Source organism: Alnus glutinosa, chromosome 6, assembly GCF_958979055.1.
Source record: "Alnus glutinosa chromosome 6, dhAlnGlut1.1, whole genome shotgun sequence".
Taxonomy (NCBI): Eukaryota; Viridiplantae; Streptophyta; class Magnoliopsida; order Fagales; family Betulaceae; genus Alnus; species Alnus glutinosa.
The window spans coordinates 20,840,221-20,861,117 of NC_084891.1; the positions used below are offsets into that span (position 1 = coordinate 20,840,221).

Sequence of the window (20,897 nt, forward strand, 5' to 3'; positions counted from 1 at the left end):
CTTATAATTTATTTATTTATTTTTTTTTAAAAAAAAAACCCCTTAAAATATATATATATATATGATGGCCACATGTCGCAATTTTAATGGTACCACATGTCGCTAATGTGAAAATCTATTAATTTTGGACGGAAAAATAGACGAAGGTACCATCTCCGTCTTTTTTCATAGCACAAATACCACATATGAAAAAAAAAAAAAAAAAAAAAAAGTTTTTAAACCATAAAGAACAAAAATATATTCAACCCTAAAAAACCTGAAGGAATGATCCGGCCACCTAAATAAGCCTTGAGATGATGGTCGGTCACCGAATGGTCATGATTCTACTACGTTATTCATTTTGAATCAAGAAAGTCTTTTTAGGCCTCCACTAAAATTTGATGACCGAACCACCAACGAAAAATGCTTTTAAGGTCAGCATGACCACATCTTAAGCCTAGAGAAGATGGTCAACTATCCTAAAAAGTTTTAAGAAATGGTCTGACCACTTAAATAAACCTTGAGATGATCATTAGTCAACCCCCTCAACCTGATCACCGCTAATGGCTTTGTTAGGGTGGTTAGCCACCCTCCCCCAAAGACTTAAAGGGTTGGGTAAACACTGTTAATGCTTTTCGATGGTAGTCTTGCGACTTTCTTTGGATGGATGGCTCTAAAACCCATTTTCTAATAAAAAATTTTGTTACAAAATTGTGACTTGTTCATTTTAAGAATTGCGAGAATTCCTGATTTTAATGTCATAAAAAAAAAACTTATATCACTAGACCTCAGAAACTCAAAATTTGGGTTAAAAATTAATTTAGCTAGTGAATGCTGAAACATGATCATGTTATAACTACCTTAAAGATATTTTAGGACATGACACGAAGTCACTACATACGGAAGGTTCGACTACTATTTTAGTGGTTTAGTCGTTCAGCGAACGAGGTATATTGCAACTATAGAGGCAGGAGATACACCTAATTAAAATATATATATATTAGGAAATGACAAGTGGGTATTGGATATTATGAGTAATTCTAATAGTACATTAAGTGTTCATAAAAAAAATAAAGTGACTTTTAAAATTAATATTTGATCAAAATTATATACGACAGACCTAATACTAATTTTAAATGGCACCACCATATTTTTTAATGGACATTTGATGTAAAATTACTTGGGTATTATTTTTGATTTTTTTAGCAAAAGGTGTATTTGCTTCGCTGGAGGTCGGCAAATCTTCTTCTTCTTTGTCGTCGTCGATGAAGTGAAAAAGGTTCACAACTTTTGTTTTCTCTTCGCATCGTTGAAAACTGAAAAAAATGAGATTAGGTTAATTACGCTTTAACATCCAAATCAACAAAGAGAGACAAAAGTGGATAAAGAGAGAAAAAGGAGAAATGTCTGGCAAAAGAAGAGGGCGGTCCGATACAACCCCACTCCTGCCCCTGCCACACTTTCGCTCCTCTGCCTCCTCCTTCCTCGAAATGGCCGCCTCCACCGCCGCCGCCTCGGACTCCGTCCCTCTCCGCTCTGTCTTCCTCGGCGTGGACGTCGGCACCGGCAGTGCCCGCGCAGGTCCACTCTCCCTCGCTCTCTCTACATCTACGATATTTGTGTTTCTGATGCTTGTTGGTTAGTTTTTCGTGAGCGTTCACTGTTTGACTGGGATTGGTTTCGTTGTGTTCCTTTTGATGGTTTCATTTTTTTTTTTTTTTCGTGTTATGTATCTTTTCGAAGAATGCAAATTGTAGTAATTACTCTCCTTAAACGCTACGGATTCTCGTTACCGCGGGCTTCTTTATACAGGTCTGTTTGATGAGAACGGGAAGCTTCTGGGTTCTTCTAGTAGCCCAATACAGATTTGGAAAGACGGGGACTGTGTTGAGGTAATGCTAATGAGCAATTGAAATTCATCAAATAGTTATGAAATTGGAAAGGAAGTTCCTTGGGGCAGCATAATTGCCAAGTTGTTTCATTCATCAAAAAAAAAAAATAATTGCCAAGTCGTTTGGACAATGTAATTGTCGAGCAAAGCAATAGATGTTTATCAAAAATAAATATGGGATATGGATGATCATTGACAAACTTTATTTTCCAACAGCAATCTTCTACAGATATCTGGCATGCCATTTGTGCGGCTGTGAAATCGGCATGCTCCCTTGCTAATGTCGCGGGGGAAGAAGTGAAGGGTCTGGGGTTTGCGGCTACTTGTTCTCTTGGTGTGTAATTTTCTGGTTGCTTGTTTCAGCGTTTTATGAATAAAGATAGCTTGCCATAACTTGCTTATTACGCCTACAATATGGACGATGGAGCCTATATAATTAGGGAAGAAAGTGATTTCTCTTTGCAGTTGCGGTGGATGCTGATGGCTCTCCTGTCTCAGTTTCTTGGAGTGGTGATTCAAGAAGAAATGTCATAGTATGGATGGACCATAGAGCTGTAGCACAAGCTGAAAGGATCAATTCCCATCACTCACCTGTATTACAGTACTGTGGTGGATCCCTTTCCCCAGAGATGCAGCCACCAAAGGTACCTTAATGGCTAGTCTAATCATATTTAGGCTTTCTGCACTATACAATCCTGTATTATGTTCATAATATCCTCTTGCCTGGTAGTTGGTATCTCTAACGTAGCATCATGTTGGATTTCTAATAGCAATTGGTATGCTTCATGTTTATGGGGTCAATTACTTATATAAAAAAAAGTATTGGTTGGAACTCGAAACAAAATTGCTGGAAACTTAAAAGAAAATAGAAAGAAGAAGAAGAAGAAAAAGAGAGAGACATACTTGGTCATCACACCTAGTTTACCTAAACATCATACTTAGGGTTACCTTGGTGAAGGTAGCATCACAAAATCCTCATTGCTAAAAATTTCGTAGCTGTGTGTGTGTGGTTTTTTTTTTTTCCCATTCGACCGTCATTCGAAAAAGAAGAAGAAGAAGCCATTACATCCATATTTATATGCCTATTTGCCCCACCCTAATAGACTTAGACTCTATGGGCTTTAACTAATAAAGGCCCAAAACCAAATGACTAGTGAAACCCACAAACAAAACCCAATAAATAATAAAACCCAAGATAAAATTTAATGCCTTAAATTTCATCTTATACCTAAAAATCTTAAAATTATAAAAATATCCAAACTCCTAAGATTGAATAATTCTAGAATTAAACAAAACTAGCTTATCGTTCTCTTCATCCTTCTCCCTTGGTTCGAGAAAACTTGTCCTAGAGTTTTGAAATGTTTGAAGTACAATGATCCTTGGTTTCTTTAAATGCATCCTTGACTATTTGTTTCTCTTCTTTGTTTGATGTAGCATTGATGATAGTGATACATCCATCATTTTAGTTGGACCATTAAAAAGTTTGGGTAGAGCCAGATCTAAATGTTGGCTAGGTAAGCGTTTCGTAGTAAGAGTAGTAGTTATAAACATTGTAGACTATTCCCATGGGGTGGTGAAGGGAGGGCCCCCTTTGGTAGAGAAAATCCTGCAACTCCTTGGGGGTATCTTGTGCTTGGAAGGAGAAGTAGAAGAAGGAATAAAGGTAGTGATAATTTGATTATTTCTGGTATGACAAAAAAATCAATATTTTGAAAAGTCAGTGTAGATGATATGGCCTTGTGTCAATGTAGATGATATGGCCTTGTCTTCAACTGCAACATAAACCTAGGAATGAGACTCCTTGTTTCAAGTTTAACTTTTTATTTTTGATAAGTAATTGAATTTCATTAAAAAGCCCAAAGGTGCAATTCAAGTGCACAAGAAGTATATAAGAGAAATACCTAACGAGAAGATGAAAAAAGATCAAGATAATCACAAAAGCTTGGAAAATGAAAGCAATCCAGGGCAGACGTCCACTGGTAAAGGGTGTTGAAGCAAAAAGCTTTTACTTTCACTACCGTTATCTTGTAGTCTTCAAAACTTTGATAATTTATCTCTCTAGATATACCACATTAGGCAAGACAGTACCAACTTCCACATTGCTGCACTACAAGGGCTACCAAACTGCCCTCTCTAACAGGTGAAGAGGTCTACCACTCGTCTAGGCATGACCCATTGTAACCCAAAAAAACTGAAAGAATTTGATATCTTATCTTCATTTAAAATGGTAGCCAAGTCCAATTTCTCTACTTTTTTTCTCTTTTTGTAAGTAATCAAAATATCATTAGAAAGTGTAAAAGGTACAACTTATGTACACATTAAGTATACAAGAGAACACCTAGCTAAAAAGTAAAAAAAGGTCAAGAAAATCATGAAAACTAAGCAAATTAGGAAAGTCTAAAGCAGCTGCCTAGTGGTAAATAGTATTAAAGAAGAAAGACTTTAGATCTACCACCGTCCTCTCATGGTCTTCAAAACTCCTATCATTTCTTTCCCTCCAAATACACCACAAAAGGTAGGATGGTACTATCTTCCACATTAATGCACTCTGGGGAATGCCACTTAACCCTCTCCAACAAGTGAAGAGGTCAACCACTCTTCGAGGCATTACTCAAGTTTTTTTTTGATAAGTAATAAGAGTTTTATTTAAAAGCGTAAGGCGCCCCTGAGTACACCGGAAGTATACAGAGAAGCAACCAAAAGCTAGCCAAAGAAGAGCCCAAAAGAACCTAAGACTGAAGATAGCACTACATAAGGCACTAGCAATCTCACAGTGGATAAGAAGATGATTCACATACTTCTCACACCTCTTACAAATACAACACCAATCCACCAACTGCTCTTCTAATTCATGATCTGAGAACACTTGATCAATACATTTAACAATTATCATATCTTCCTTTGATTTTGAGTCCAAGCTTTCCTTGAATTCTTTTAGCAAGATCTCATCTTCTTGCTTCTCCAACTTGGCATTTTTTTTGTTGCTCAATAGACAGCTTTTATCTTTAACAAAAAAAGAAAAAGAAAAAAAATAATTCGAAACAAAATTTCTGGAAACTGAAAAGAAAAAAAAGAGAAGCCTGCCATCACAGCAGTTCCCTTAAGCATCACACTTAGGGTACCCCAATACCAAACCTCGAAGAAGAGTTGCATCACACAATCCTTGTTGCTGGAAATTTCATAGCCAATCTTTTTCATTCAACCATCATGGGAAAAAAACCATTACGTTCATATTTATAGGCATCTAATGCCTCATCTTAATGGGTTTAGACTCCTTGGACTTTAACTACTAAAGGCCAAAACCAAATAACTAGTGAGACCCACAATAACACAATAAAACCCAAAGTAGAATCTAATGCATTAAAATTTCATCCTACATTTAAAAATCTTTTTTGATATGTATGACTAAAATTATAAAAGTATCCAAACTCCTAAAATTGACTAAAATGAGAATCAAACAAAGCCAGCTTATCGCTCCCTTGTATCAAATACTGTGTGAACAGTATCCATGAACAAAACGTGTGAACAATACCCATTAACAGTATGCGTGAACATTATTTTATGTTTGTGAAACTTATGGGGCTGGGTGGTTTAGGGTATTGAGGATTAGGATTTTAGGGTATGGAAGAGTTCTCGGACTTTATCTTTGAATAGGGTCTTATTGATATCTTCCTCCAGGGTGGGAATTTCACCTGGTCTAATTGGGATTTTCCTTCGTGCTCTAGAATTGATAGGTTTCTCTTCTCTCTTGAGTGAGAGGATCATTTTCCGAACATTAACTAGAGTAGATTACTCAGAGTTTTCTCAAATCACTTTCCTATTCTCCTTGTTGTGACATTTTTTAGAATAGCAGAAGTTGTTTGAATTTTGAAAACATTTGGTTGAAAGATGGCTTTATTGAGAAGGTGAGACACTGGTGGTCTTCTTATTACTTTCATGGCTGTCCTAGCTTTGTTTTGACTCAAAATTGAAAGCCCTGAAAGCTGACCTAAAATTGTGGAATGATACAGAGTTTGGTAATGTGTAGAAAAAACAAAAGGGCTCTTCTTGATGATCTAAAAGGGCTGGATGGAATTGAAGAACAGAGACCACTTTCTAGTGAGGAGATATTGATGAATAATAATAAATTTATAGAAAGAAAAAGGCAAAGCCCTCGTACACGAAAAGCATGCAAGAGGCCAAATACCCTAGAGGCTACTACAATTTAAAAAATGAATCAAATCTACCAGATTCTCTAAGACAAAATTAGGAACGTTTAAAATAATCCAATCCAAAAGAGATCTTAGAAATGAGGAGATATTGAGGAAGGAAGCGGCTACAGTTGAGCTGGAGAAGACTACTCTTTTGGAGGAGGTGAGCTGGAGGCAAAAGTGGAGGGCGTTGTGGTTAAAGGGTGGGGGGGGGGGGGGGGGGGGGGGGGGGGATAAAAATACCAAGTTCTTCCATCGGGTGGCTAATTTTAATAGAAAATGCAACACTGTAGAGAATTTGCTATCAATGGAGAAACCTCTTCTAATCTGGATGAAGTCAAGGATCATATAATCCAATTTTTCACTCAACTATACACTGAGAACGAAAATTGGCAGCCAAACTTGGATGGTCTTCCTTTCCACTCTATTAGTGGGGAAGAGAAAGCTTGGGTGGAGCGAGCCTTAGAGGAAAGGGAGGTTTTCGAAGCAGTGAAAAGTTAAACAAGGACAAGGCTTCAGGTCCAAATGGTTTCTCTCTGGCTTTTTCTTCTTGTCTTTTTGGGAAGTTATCAAAGAAGATGTTATGAAGGTCTTGATTTCCACACGTGTGGCAAGTTTGTTAAACATTTGAATGCAATCTTCATTTCCCTTATTCCTAAGAAAGGAGGGTTTGTTGAGGTTGGAGACTTTCGTCCCACCAGTCTGGTAAGAGGCATTTATAAGATTATTGCGAAGGTTTTGGCTAATAGATTGAAAACTATCTTGGAGAAGATGATTTCTTTTTTTTTTGATAAGTAAGGAAATTTCATTAAAAAAAGCGTAAGGCGCCCCTAAGTACACAGGTAATATACAAAGGAACAACCCAGCTAACCCAAGAAAACCCACAAGAACCCAAAATACAAAAGAAGCCCCAACAACAACCCAAGAAGCAGAAAAAACCCCCCCCTCAAAATACAATAATAAGAACCCCCATCATGCTCCCAACCAGTAGCAACCCCCAAAAATACAGTAAGAACCCCCAAACATGCACCCTACTGTAGAGAAGCAACCCCCAAAAATACATTAATAACCCCATCATGCTCCCAACCCTAGAGAAGCAACCCCCAAAAATACAAAAGGAACCCCCATCAAGCTCCCAACCCTCGATTAGCAACCCCCAAAGAAACATTAAGAACCCCAACAAGCTCCCAACCCTAAAGAGGCAACCCCCAAAATACATCAAAACCCAGCATCAACCCAAAACTCAAGTACAGCCATACAACCCATCAAACACCCAAATAGCACCCACAGCCAAAACCCAGGCACCCTAGAACCCAACACCCCCAAGAAACCCAAATCAAACCCGAAATACAAAGCAAATGAGATACAAAATAAAACCCAAGATACAAAAGGAACCCAACTCAAAAAATGCTTTTATCTAAGGTCATCATATTTTAGATTCTGTTCTCATCACCAATGAATGCTCAGATAGTCATCTCAAATTGGCCGAGTCAGGAGTGTTATGTAAGTTGGACTTAGAAAAGGCTTATGACCACATCAGCTGGGATTTCTTGTTATACATGTTAAGGAGATGTGGCTTTGGGGAGAAATGACAGTTGGATTGCGCACTGCATCTCCACTATTCTGTTTAATGGTATTCCTAGTAGTTTCTTCAATAGCTCTCGTGGTCTGAGACATGGTGATCCTCTATCCCTATCGTTTTTGTGATTGTTATGGAAGTTCTTAGCAGAAGGATGTTCGCCGTAGTGACCGAGGGCTTTATCTCTAGCTTTTCGGTGGGGGCTAGGAATGATGATACACTTTGTCTCTCGTCTTCCTTTTGCAGACAATTCACTTATTTTTTGTGGGATTGCTTCGGATAATCTTTGGTATCTATGATGCGTTCTTCTTTGTTTTGAGGCTATTTTTAGTGTTGAAGATTAATCTGGCCAAATCTGAATTGGTTCCTATGGGTGATGTGCCAAATGTGGATGCTTTGGCTTGTATTTTGGGTTGTAGGGTTTCGTCTTTGCCTTTGAAATATTTGGGTCTCCCTTGGGTGCTCCCTTCAAGGCTAAAAAATTTGGGATACAATTATTTATAAAATCGAGAGAAGATTAGCAGGGCGGAAAAGACTCTATCTATCCAGGGGCGGTCAGTTAACGCTTATCAAGAGCACGCTTTTCAACTTGCCTACTTATTACCTTTCTCTCTTCCCTATCCTCGTCAACGTTGCTAATTAGATAGAAAAGCTGTAGAGGGATTTCTTTTGGGATGGTTTGGATAACGAGTCTAAGTTCCATCTTGTTTATTGGAAGAAGGTTTGTACTCCCCATAGTCTTGGAGGTTTGGAGATTTGGAGTTTGCTCACCATCAATCAGGCTTTGTTGGAAAAGTTGTTATGGAGATATGTTGTGGAGAGAGGCTTTTGGCGACTGGTTGTGGATAAAAAATATGGTAAGGGGCTTTTGGGGAGGAGGCCTTGGCAATTAGGGATGTCATGGAAGAAGATTTTCAACAGGAAAAGATGATTCCGCGCCAAAAGTCTAAAGGAAAAAGGGAGCTACTTAATTTGCATAGTTCCATCAATTATGGTGTTGCGAAAGATCCTTCTAGGAGTAGGAAATGCAAGGCACACATGATGTAGGTTTGTGTGCTTTGGTGGGTGGTGGGTTGTTTAGTTTCTTACTTGGGTTCTATTGTAGTTTGTTTTGGGGTTTTTTCTTCGGTTTCGGGGATTTGGGTTTTGTTGTTTCTGTTGGTTTTTTGCGGGTTAGCTTTGGTTGTTCCTGTGTACGTAGGGGCGCCTTAATAAAGTCTTCTTCTTACTTATCAAAATATATATATATATATCAGGATTGGGAGTTGGAGATGGTAATGTCCTTCTTTGATCAATTATACTCTACTCGGGTTCGGCATGGGGAGGTTGACAGGGCGGTGTGGATTCTTTCCAAGAGGAGGAATTTTGAAGTGAAGACCTACTATAAAGCTTTAGCCTGTCATGAGGCGGTTTCTTTTCCTTGGAAGGGTATATGGCGTGTTAAAGCTCCGAAGCGGGTTGCGTTCTTTGTATGGACAGCAGCTTTAGGAAAGATTTTAACTCATGACAACCTTCGAAGGCGTGGCATTGTGGTGGTTGAGTGGTGTGTTATGTGTAAAAAGCATGGGGAATCCGTTGATCACCTTCTTCTCCATTGTGACGTGGCTCGGGTTGTTTGGAGTTTCTTTTATAGCTTGTTTGGGGTGGAGTGGGATATGCCTAGTAGTGTCTTAGATTTATTAAGTGCTTGGGGAACTTTGCTGGGTCGTGGTCCTGTTCACCGTATTTGGAAGCAGGTTCCTCTTTGTGTTTTGTGGGGCTTGTGGCGTGAGAGAAATTCTAGGCTTTTTGAGGATGTGGAGGTTCAGGTTGGGGCTCTTTGTAGAAATGTGCTTAATATGTTATATCTTTGGGTGTCGGCGTATAGCGGGAGTAGTATGCCGTACGCTGATTTTTTACTTTCTTGTTCGTTTCGGTCCTCTAATTAGGGGCTCCTTTGTATACTTCCTATGTACTAAGGTTGCGCCCCTCTGCGCTTTTTAATGAATTTTTACTTATATATATATATATATATATGGTAGTTTGGTGGGCAGATGGAGCTCTAAAGTTGTCACAGGGTCTTATGGGGCAAGTCTATGAAAATATATTTGGAGGGGCTGGGATGCCTTCTAGTTTTGTTTCTATCGAGATGAGTGATGGCTCTCGGATCAAGTTTTGGCATGACATTTAGTGTGGGGATTCCTTTGGTGGACTCTTTTCCGGAGTTATTTTGCATTGCAAGGGACATGGATACTCTGGTGGCTGGCCATATGTTTGGTCACAATGACGAGGTGCATTGGGATATGAATTTTATCAGATTGGTACATGATTGGGAGGTGGACTCTGTTTCTTCTTTTTCCAATGCTCTATAATATGTTAGGAGGAGTTGGGTAGTGGAAGATAAGTGATGTTGGGCTCCCTACAAAAGACGATCTTTTGAGATCAAAACATTTTACAAAGCTCTCCTTCCCAATGTTGACAACTCTTTTCCTTGGAAGAGCATATGGAGGTCTAAAGCTCCTTTGAGGGTGGCTTTCTTCACGTGGACAACATTATTAGGAAAAGTTCTCACTATGGATAATCTTCGCAAGCGTTACATCATAGTGATAGATTGGTCTTGTATGTGCAAAAAGAGTGGGGGAAACTCCTTATCACCTCTTCTTCAATGTGATATTGCGAGAGGCTTGTGAGTTTTGGTTTTTAAGATGTTTGGGGTAGAGTGTTTTATGCCTAGACGGGTGGTGGAGCTCCTAGCGTGTTGGAAAAGAAGCTTTAGTCAGAAGGATTTGAATGCTATTTGGAATGTAATCTCTCTTCTTGTCTAATGTGGTGCATTTGGTGAGAAAGGAATGCTCGAAACTTCGATGATTGTGAGAAGACAAGCTCGGATCTACAACTCTGTTTCCTTAAATCCTTCTATGAGTGGCTCTATGTTATTGCCTTTCTTGATGTCTCTAGCTTTGTAGATTTTTGTGCTCTCTTTCCTTGTTCTTGATACTATTGGGTGTTTTTCTCTTGTATACATCTTATGTGCTTTTGTTTTTCCCCTTGCGCTTTTTAATAAATTTGCTCTACTAGGGTTTGCTTGGAAATTACTTGGAGTTTCAGAAGAAAACATAGATTAAAAAAAAAAAAAAAAAAAAAAAAAAAAAGGCATCAAAATTAAGGTTCCTTGGCATCACTTCTCGGAAAAGAGTTGCATCACAAAATCTTCAAGAGCAATCGTTGCTGGGAAAAAAAAATCTTCTTCATTTATCCATCATTGAAGAAGAGAAACCATTACATCCATATTTATAGGCGTCTAATTCCTCACACTAATGTACTTATCAAAAAAAAATTCCTCACACTAATGCAAAAAATCTGATAATTATAAAAATATCCAAAATCCTAAAATTGAATAAAACTAGAATTGAACAAAACCAGCTTATAGCTCCCTGCATCACAGGCACAATCGATTTCAGTAAATTTTCCAATAATTTAAGGAACCTGGTTGTGAATTAAACCACCAGAATCTTTGTCCTTGCCCAAAATGAAACATAGAATCATTTATGTGAATAATGTTGATGTAATTACCATAGAAGTAGTTTGGGACTTAATTAAAATGATAATGAAATTACTTATCAAAAAAAAAAAAAAAGATGTAGTTTGGGCCTTTTGGCCAATCTAGGTTGTGAAAATTAGAACTTTGATTGTACTGGATCTAGATAGCAGGTGTTATTTCAAGTGGTGAAGCATCAAGAAACTCGTCCGGCTGTTCAAAGCAATATGGGAAATCTAGAAAGTTGAATCTGTTGATAAGTTAAACACAATGGTTCTGGGCATGACAGGGGAAGTGAATGATAGACTGTGAACTAAGATAGATGATCATCTCAAACAGCACCAGATGTCATTTTACGAATTAAAATTAAATTGTATAAAATGTACCATAGTTCTACCTTTTGAGATTAGTTGCTGAGGCAGTTAGATTCTAACAAATGTGTCCACTTTCTTCAGTCAATTATTTCTTTAATGTTCTTTTGGGTAGAAAATGCTGTTTCTGTATTGAAAATTTTCTGATACAGACCAATATTTCAGCTTCTATGGGTGAAAGAAAATTTGAAAGAATCTTGGTCAATGGTGTTCAGGTGGATGGACTTAAGTGATTGGTTGTCATACAGGTGATTAAATCTGCCGGTCATGAGTATATCTTCTTGAAGTCCTGGCATCTTTCTTATTACACATCAAGTTGGATTTCAACTTGATTATTATCCTGATTTCTTTGGATTATTCTAGGGCAACAGGAGATGATACTCGGAGTCTGTGCACCACAGTGTGCAAATGGATGTATCTTGGTCATGCGCACATGCAGCAAGTCAATGAAAAAGATTCCCGAGATATGGAAGCTTGTGGATGGGATGATGACTTCTTGGAGGAGATTGGATTAGGTGATCTTGTAGATGGACATCATGCTAAGATAGGTATGCTTGTTGGACAATTTCTGTTTTGTTTATTTTCTCTGGTGACAGGACTTCATGATAACTTAACATCAAGCATATTTGAAATCCTTTCTCATAGTTGATATTCTGTGAAGTGCTGATGATTAGAAAAATGAATAGATCTTAACTCTTTGGCATGTCATTTTGTTTGACTATTTAAATGTTCTCCCTGTGTTTTCTTAATATGTGAGGAAGACGACCTTTCTTGTTAATTGGATGCCTTTTATTTAAATGTTCTTGCTGTGTATTCTAAAGATAGCTTGTCTATGTTTTTCCAGCATTATGGAGTTCTAAATTCCAAATCTTAAATTTGTTTTAGTACATGCCTATGACAAGTAATTTAGCTTGAGTAGCAATTATGTTGTTCATGTGTGATTAACTGTGGAAAAATCCATATTTGGTCACTATTGCTTTTGACTCTGATCTTCGGAAAAATCTTCCTCCCCATACGGTGACATTTTCAGTGGTACAATGGCACTGTGCATGTGAAAATAAGGACCACTTTTTGCATTACTTTTCTTGGACAAATATGCAGATCTTTTTATAAATACATATAAAGATTTTGGAAATACAGCAATTTATTCTTTGACAACCAAGTGAAGTTGCAAACTATTAGTCTTTGCTGAGCCTTTGGGTAGAATAAAGAGGTGAAACTCTTAAAAAACATAAGCATTATGCATATGATTGTTAGTGATGAAAAATAAAGAAATCTTTTGGTGGATGACCTGGATGTCTGTACCCTAAATTATATTCTTATTGGTATTCGTATTTCTGGAATGGGTTATCTCTTTGTTCTTTATTTTTTAAACATACAGGTAAATTCTGAGTAATTAATAATAATTTATTGCTTGGTTTTGCTAGTCTATGAACTATTGTTTTTTCTTTTTTGGATTTCATTTTTAATTTTTTACTCTACCATTTGTAATTTCTGACGCTGTTTCTAACTTGGAAATGAACAATTTCAACAGGACGAAGTGTAGCTTTCCCTGGCCATCCTTTGGGTTCTGGTCTTACTCCAGCTGCCGCAAAGGCAAGAAATTTTGTAATGAAGATTTCACATTGATTTTGAATGGCATCTCTTGAGGTCCATTAGCTAAACAAATATATTTATTTAGTTGCAAGACAGTATGATGCATCACATTTTTTTGGCGTTTGGAGGGTGATTTAACTTGATACGGTTGACGCAATCTTGTGGCTAGTTTCTTGCTTATCCAAGTCATTGGATTTCCAGGAACTGGGGCTTTTAGCGGGAATTCCTGTTGGGACGTCACTGATTGATGCTCATGCTGGTGGTGTGGGGCTAATGGAAAGTGTTCCACAGTTAGATTCTGAAGCTAAAGGTTATTATGGCTTGTCAAAAGATTTTCTTATTATCATGATTTAGTAGCTTAACTTCGTATAATATGTTTTTCCTACTAAAAATGATATTTTTTCAGAGTGCGACATGGAAGCTATATGCCACCGAATGGTACTAGTCTGTGGGACTTCTACTTGCCATATGGCTATATCACGGAGCAAGTTGTTCATTCCAGGGGTCTGGGGACCATTCTGGTCAGGTAAATTTTTGGAACTTCATGTTCAGTATACGGCTGAAGGGATTTGAATCATATTGTATCTTTTGGAAGTTGACATTCTGAAGAATCCTGGAAGAGGCGAATATCTGTTGGCCCTGTAGTATGCAGATTTTATAAAGATATTTCTAAATATTTACAATCGAAAGTCAAAGAAGCAAGAGTCTGAACGAGTGACAATGGAGGTTGCCTAGCGCATTTACGCAATTACATAGACTTCAACAAATTTAAATCAAGCTCCACTGTTTTGAAAGTTCGATTATTCTTCTCTTTACATATTATCAATGTATGACAAAGCGGTACAGCACTCATAATCTTGCTACTTGCATGGCAATCAAAACCCTTTCCCGCATGCTAGAACCTCCACAACTGTTTTGGGCACCACTCAATGCACTCCAATTATTGTTAACACCAATGATGAAACTCCCTCTCAACAGCACTATGTAAAAGAAGATGGTGATCTAATATCTTTCTGCTTCATTCTAAGGTAGCTGCCAATTTGGCATGTACTAAGTGATAATATAATTGTCCTTTTCCATTTTTTCTTCGTATTCAGCTATGGTACCTGAGTATTGGCTCACAGAAGGGGGTCAGAGTGCTACTGGTGCATTATTGGACCATGTAATTGAAAACCACGTCGCATCACCACGCCTTGCGAATCGTGCTGCTTCTAGATGTGAGATTGTTCACTCTAACTTAGTTTGTAGTACATGTTTACTAAAATAAACAGGGTGAATATCTTTCTATACAAATCTAATATAGGTTTATCTATATTTTCTTTTGTAATCTTCCAGGTATTTCTGTGTTTGAACTTCTGAACGAGATATTAGAAACAATGATGCTTGATCTGAAGCGTCCCTTTCTTGCTGCTTTGACTGACGACACACATGTCCTACCTGACTTTCACGGGAACAGGTAAATGGTTATAGACTAAAGCTTGATTTCTCAGGTCATAGTGCCAAAACTTTTCTTCCAAAAATTAAGCTGCTAAATGGGTGATGTCTCAGGTCTCCTATTGCAGACCCTAAATCAAGAGGAATGGTCTGTGGCTTAACGCTTGACACAAGTGAGAAACAGTTGGCTATTCTGTACCTGGCTACCTTACAGGGTATTGCATATGGTACACGTCACATTGTAGAGCATTGCAATGCCCATGGTCACAGTGTAAGAATATGGAACTACACTTCATACAGTTATTTGAAACTAGATATACATCTTACCCCTATAAAAACGTTTTAACTTTGTGACACACAAGTGTGTATTTGAAGTTAAACAATACTTTAAAAATAATAGAATTATGAGTAGTATTGTATTTTTTTTTTTTTTTTTTTTGTGTATATAATTTTTTCCCTTTTTGGGTAAAACATTACATCCATAGTTTTGGAGAAGAGTTTGTTTCAGTGTATCCTTCCAAAGTTTTCTATGCATGTTGAGTTTAAGTTTCAACTTCAACTTTCATTTATGTCCATATATATATAAGTAATCAAGATATCATTGAAAGCTTAAGGCACCCTTAAGTACACAGGAAGTATACAAGAGAAAACAATAACAAGAAAATCATGAAAACTTAGGACCAAAGGAGAAATATAAACAACTGTCCACGGATAAAGCGTATTGAAGAAAAAATACTTTAGCTCCTCCATCTTCTTGCGATCTTCAAAACTCTTATCATTCATTCCCTCCAAATACACCATTAAAGACAAGCGGACACCATCTTTTACACAACAGCATTCTGGGTGCTACTAGCAATCCACCAACATGCATACAAGTCAATAATGCGTCTAGGCCTATTGATTGAAGAAAGCATTCCATAAGGCACACACTGCTTCACAATGGAGAGGAAGCTGATCCACAAACTCTCCATTTCTTTTGCAAATGCAGCACCTATCAATCACTATTACATGCCCCTTCTTGAGATGGTCATAGTAAGGATCTTTCCTAGGGCCACCGACTAAGCAAAAACAACCGGCCTTAAGGGAGTTGTAGTCCACCAAATACTCTTCCAAGGGAAAAGAGAGTTGTACCAGCAACTCAGAATACTATAGAAAGATCTAACATTGAAGAATTCTCTTTTAGATGGAGCTCATTAAAGCTTGTCTTCACCTATCCATCTCACACTTATAGAATACAAGAAGCTAAAGAGCTAAGCAAACACATCTGCTTTTCAATCATGATCCGCTCTAACAAAACTAACATTCCATTGATTGGACCCACTAGAGAGCTGCAAGTGAGTCACTACGGACGCATCCTTTACACACGCAAATACCAAATAAAATTGGAAAGGCTTCCTTAAAGGCCTTGTCCCCACACCACAAATCATGCCAAAATTTAATCTTAGATCCATCTCCCACCTCAAATCTGGTATGACTTGAGAAACTTCCCCCAGCCCCTCCAAATATTCTTCCATAATCCCACCCCATATGCCCCAATAAGCTCATTAAAATAGCACCCACCCCACAAACTACCAAATTTGGAGTCCAGTATAACTCTCCACCAAGCCTCTCTCTCATGCACATAAGCACCAAAGTCATTTCCCTAAGAGAGCCCGATTGAATATCAACAAGTTCCGAAGCCCCAAACCTCCCTCATTGATCGGGAAACAAACCTTGGACCAGCTTACCATGTGAAATTTGAACTCTTCTCCTAGCCACCCCAAAGGAAGCCACTTTGAAGCTTCTCAATACGGTTTGCAGCACTTGCAGGGAAAGGGAAGAGGGACATGAAATATGTAGGCAAATTGGAAGGTGTGCGCTTGATGAGGGTAGCCCTCTCATCTTTAGATAAATACATCATTTTTCAACTGGCCAATCGACGTTCTATCTTTTTAATAACCTAGTCCCAAATAGACTTGGCGTTAAAAGAAGCCCCCAACAGGAGACTAAAATACTTCAAAGGCAAAGAAGCAACCCCACAACCCAAAATATCAGCCAACCCATCCACATCAACATTGCCCACAAGAACCAACTCCGACTTAGCCAAGTTGATCTTCAAACCCGAGACTGTTTCAAAACATAAGAACAAGCACCACAAATGGCACATATGAACTAGGTCAGCCCCTCTGAAAATCAAAGTGTCATCTACAAACTGAAGGTGAGAGATGTCAATCCCTCCATAATTTTATTTTAAAGGTTTTTAAATTGCCAACGCAATTTTTTTTAGTATTTATAAATTTTTTTTTTTAAAAAAATTGCCAACACAAGATTGGGATCGAATATGCACCCGATGCCCACCCCAGCCCACCCCACCTTGTCATCACCTGAGCCTAGGATTTAGGTGCCAACCTGTTGAAAATAGGTTACCCTTTAGTTTTTTTGCTGCTGTAGTTCATTTCCTAGTATACTTTCCAATTCTACAGTGACTTCCAATATTTGTACTCTTTTTAAGTCCTTGATGTCTGAGTTCAACCCCTTGAGTGCAAACAATTCCTTGAGGCCACGCCCGTGGGCGAAATCCCGAGCTTTACCTGACTCATATGGAGGGGACACTTTGCATGGTGTTCTGGGGATTTAGTTGGGGCGAAGCCCCGGTTATCAAAAATAAAAGTCCTTGATTTCTGTGTTGCATAAATCAATTTAAAAGTATTATTATTTCCCCTCTTTCTAAAGTTTCTCCCCCCACATCAATGCTAGGCTTATGAGAGGAACTAGAACACAGCACCATCAACATGATTTTGAAACTCCTTGCCTGGTGGAGGCTGGGCTGTCGGTCTCGAAGAAAGGTAAAAGAATGGAAAGGTTAAGCCTGAAGTGAATGACTTAAAGATCTTGGTCCACTCTTGCTTTGAAAGATGTCAAGGGCTGGAGAAGAAGATTATGAAGGAATTTCTGTTGCTTTAAGTTTTAGCTTTCAAGTGGATCCACTTTGTACCTACTTAATTCAAATAGGCCACCATTACACTAAGGGGCTTCCTTAAAGAAATTTCAAGAACGCTGGAGACCAGTGATCAAAAAGAGGATATGAAGCTGGTGTGACACTAGTGGCCCAAATGATCTTCTAACAAAGCCCTGTTGTTGAGCAGTATTAAATCCCATCAGAAACTGAGAACAGGGTGTCGAGGAATTGCTTATTGATTTTTATAAGAAAAATACAAATCGTGAAATGATGTAATGCACTGGCATAGATGAAATGTAATACAAAATAAAGTGTATCAGTTTAGAGTGGATTATTTGTGGTCTATTCATAACTTGGCAAATAAATATATCTATTTGGTGCATGAACAGCTGTTAAGGCCTCATGCAAACCTTGGTACGCCATGCTTTGCTTAATAAATAAACAGTTGAGAAGCTTAAATATCTATGTATATTGTGCGTATGATTGTATTTATGATGTACCACCCTGTTATTTTATGATTATAATGACTTTGGTAAGGATTGCTTGATAGCTAAGTAGGTGAATGCTTTTCTAGACTGTTATTCTTCTTACACTTGTTTAAACCTTGAATCTTTTTTTGATTCTTCCTTTACAGATTGACACAATACTTGCATGTGGTGGTCTTTCAAAGAACCCCTTATTCATTCAAGAACACGCAGATATCATTGGTTTTTCTCTCTCTCTCTCTCTCTCTGTTTTTTTTTTTTTGGGGGGGGGGGGGGGGGTTGTGCATGTGCATGTTAAGTCAATGTTATGGTTTCTTTTCTTTTCCTTGTTGCTTTACTGCAGCTGATGATTAGAACTTTCAGCAAATTGTATACAATGATTAAACCTTCACTTTTTTTGAGCATGAGCAGTGGTGTTGTCATTTACAATTATTGATTGTGCTTCAAATTGTGTCGTCAGCTTAGCACGCGGGAATTATGTAGTTTACTCATACGATAGGTAGGGTTGTTCAGTAAACTGGACCTTTGTTTCCTCTTCTGATTATGAAGATTGCAATGAAATGACTGGACTGGCTAACAATGGTTGACACTTGTTGACACGGAGCTACAGGACAGCCTATAGGGTCTCTTACCTAGAGGCTGCTTTGTAAAGGAAAGGTGGTTGGATGGTTCTAAGTTGGTGAGAAATTAAACTTATGAGGTTCTGGGGGTTGATTCCAATGTATAGATTCTGTTGGACGGTAAATAGAGATCCTCTTGCAGAGAATAGTAGTGTGGAGTAGTAACAGTAGTATGCTAACAATGAAGAGAAAATCAAGTAGTGCCACAAGCAAGAAAGAATATAAGAAGAGACAGGAGAATCCCTAGGCAACGTGTCCTTAAAATACTCAGATTTTCATAAATTCATCTCATTCATTGATAACAATTGGTCACATTAAAGAATCTAATAGACTTGCTTGACAAGTAAAACTCTCCTAAATGTTAAAAAGAAGACCATATAGAAATCAAATCAGACTTGATACTTACCTAATTAAAACTTCTAGATAAAGCTAATAGCTAAAAGACCAGGAAAGCACACATAGGACCATAAGAAAAATCCTACATCAGATATTACATATGCCCCTATGCACAAAACCTTTAAATTCACAAATCTGAATATATGAAAAGACAGCAATTGAATTCCATGACAGCTGCATCCGGTGTACAGTGTAAATGTGGATCAGTAAATTAACCTTCAGATAAAGAACTTTCTATTAAATAGATGAGGGAAGAGAAGTCATGAAGAATGCCCTGGTTTTTTATTTTTTTATTTTTTAGTTCTTTTAAGCATTGCACTATTCATGTTAACTCTTTCATTTTTCTTTCATTCTTTGTACTCTTGGTCGGCTGCGTTCCTCACACCTTTAGTGTTTAGTTTTAACGATTTCCTTGTTTTATTTTCTTCTTCCTCTTAGATGCCTTTCTTGTATACTTCTTGTGTACTTGATTGCGCTTTACGCTTTTTAATAATATTTCTCTTATAAAAAAAAAAAAAAAAAAAAAAAAAAACTATTCATGTTAACTCTTGGCCTACTTGTTCATGATTGTTGTAGGTTGCCCTATAATTCTTCCACGTGAGAGTGAGTCTGTGCTTTTGGGTGCTGCCATTCTTGGTGCAGTTGCTGCAAGGAAATATTATAGTCTGAATGAGGCCATGAGGGCCCTGAATGCGGCTGGTCAGGTATCATTACAGTTCCTTAATTCAATCATATTTCTTTATATTCAAGATAGGCAATGAGGTGAGAAAGGTGTTCAAGCTCGACAAGGAACTTGAACATAGGTCTGGGGTAAAACTTTCCACATGATTTGCTATGCTGTTTGGTCTTCGATGTGTTTGGTCTTGTTTCGGAAGCAATAGGACCTAAAAGTTTTGATCTGTCAAACTTGCACAAACAGCATGGTATCATTTCAGATGTTATGTATATGCTTTGTTTTGTGAGACTGCATATGAGGCCTAGGTTTATAGTTTGCAATTGTCCTTGACGTGTTTAAATTTTGGCAGGTCATTCATCCATCTAAAGACCCAAAGGTGAAGAAGTATCATGATGCCAAATACCATATTTTCCGGGAGCTTTATGAGCAGCAGCTATCTCATCGTTCTATAATTGCTCAAGCCTTGGCTTAGTTAATGTGCTGGCTGCTTGGTCGATGAAGACATCTGGATGCTCTGATTAATTGATTGCATCGTGACACAGGACAATTGTTGTCTTCTTGTTGCAGAAAAAAGGTTAGCCCGTGTGAAGGTTGGCTAGGCATGTGAGGTTTGGATATTCGAGAAAAAGAAATTCAACAGGATAATGTGTATAGCCTCGATTTTCAGCATCACGTTGGAGAAAAATATAGAAAGAAAGTGAAAGCAATGATAAAAGGAATTAAAAAAGTCACTCGGAATGATATACAGAAGCAATGTTAAAAGTCACATTTTGAACCTTCTTTTGCTCCACTTTCTGCTCTTTACTCCTTGGAGAGAAAAAGAAGATAAAGTTCCAATTCGAATGAGTTTTAGGTGCGTTTGAAATTGAGATTTCGTAGACAATAAGTGCGATTTTAAACCAAATCGTAGAACATAAATTGTTTAGGAACTGCGTTTTTAAAAATTGCGATTGAAAATGCAGAAAATTTGCTGTTTCAAATCGTAAGTAAGATGATGCTTTTTTGAAAACGCAAAATTTTAATGGCTAATTTGCGATTTTAAAGGTTAAACATCGATTAAGCTAAACGCTTAATTGAGTCTTAAAAAAATTATTTTTTTTAAATCGCACTTTTTAAAATTGTTATTTTAAATTGCACTTTTTAAAATTACAAATTCAAACGGGCTTTTAACTAGACACAAAAGTAGATCCCAAAAAAATGCAATTAACCACACTTTCCTCGGGTC

The 20,897-nt window shown here is 37.7% G+C and overlaps 1 protein-coding gene across 2 annotated transcripts; it reads left to right on the top strand.

Annotated features, from left to right (window-relative positions):
* Positions 1-1,237: 1,237 nt before the first annotated feature.
* Positions 1,238-20,449, top strand: LOC133870687 (uncharacterized). Of its 2 annotated transcripts, XM_062307864.1 has the most exons (15): positions 1,240-1,560; positions 1,792-1,871; positions 2,087-2,204; positions 2,336-2,514; positions 11,693-11,775; positions 11,891-12,075; positions 13,062-13,123; positions 13,325-13,433; positions 13,530-13,649; positions 14,221-14,340; positions 14,459-14,579; positions 14,672-14,828; positions 18,130-18,202; positions 19,573-19,700; positions 20,022-20,449. In XM_062307864.1, the coding sequence occupies exons 1-15, from the start codon at positions 1,383-1,385 to the stop codon at positions 20,142-20,144; spliced, it is 1,836 nt and encodes a 611-aa protein (XP_062163848.1). In that variant the 5' UTR covers positions 1,240-1,382; the 3' UTR covers positions 20,145-20,449. The 2 variants fall into 2 exon arrangements, with proteins under 2 accessions (XP_062163849.1, XP_062163848.1); XM_062307865.1 differs by lacking the exons at positions 18,130-18,202; positions 19,573-19,700; positions 20,022-20,449 and adding an exon at positions 17,294-17,954 and having other exon boundaries at positions 1,238-1,560.
* Positions 20,450-20,897: the final 448 nt, after the last annotated feature.

Bases quoted from the DNA above. Each gene is read 5' to 3' on its own strand.
- LOC133870687 (XM_062307864.1), top strand. From the start codon at position 1,383: ATGTCTGGCAAAAGAAGAGGGCGGTCCGATACAACCCCACTCCTGCCC. The intron at 11,776-11,890 runs GTGATTAAATCT...GGATTATTCTAG, and splicing joins AGTGATTGGTTGTCATACAG to GGCAACAGGAGATGATACTC. The intron at 18,203-19,572 runs GTTTTTCTCTCT...TGATTGTTGTAG, and splicing joins AGAACACGCAGATATCATTG to GTTGCCCTATAATTCTTCCA.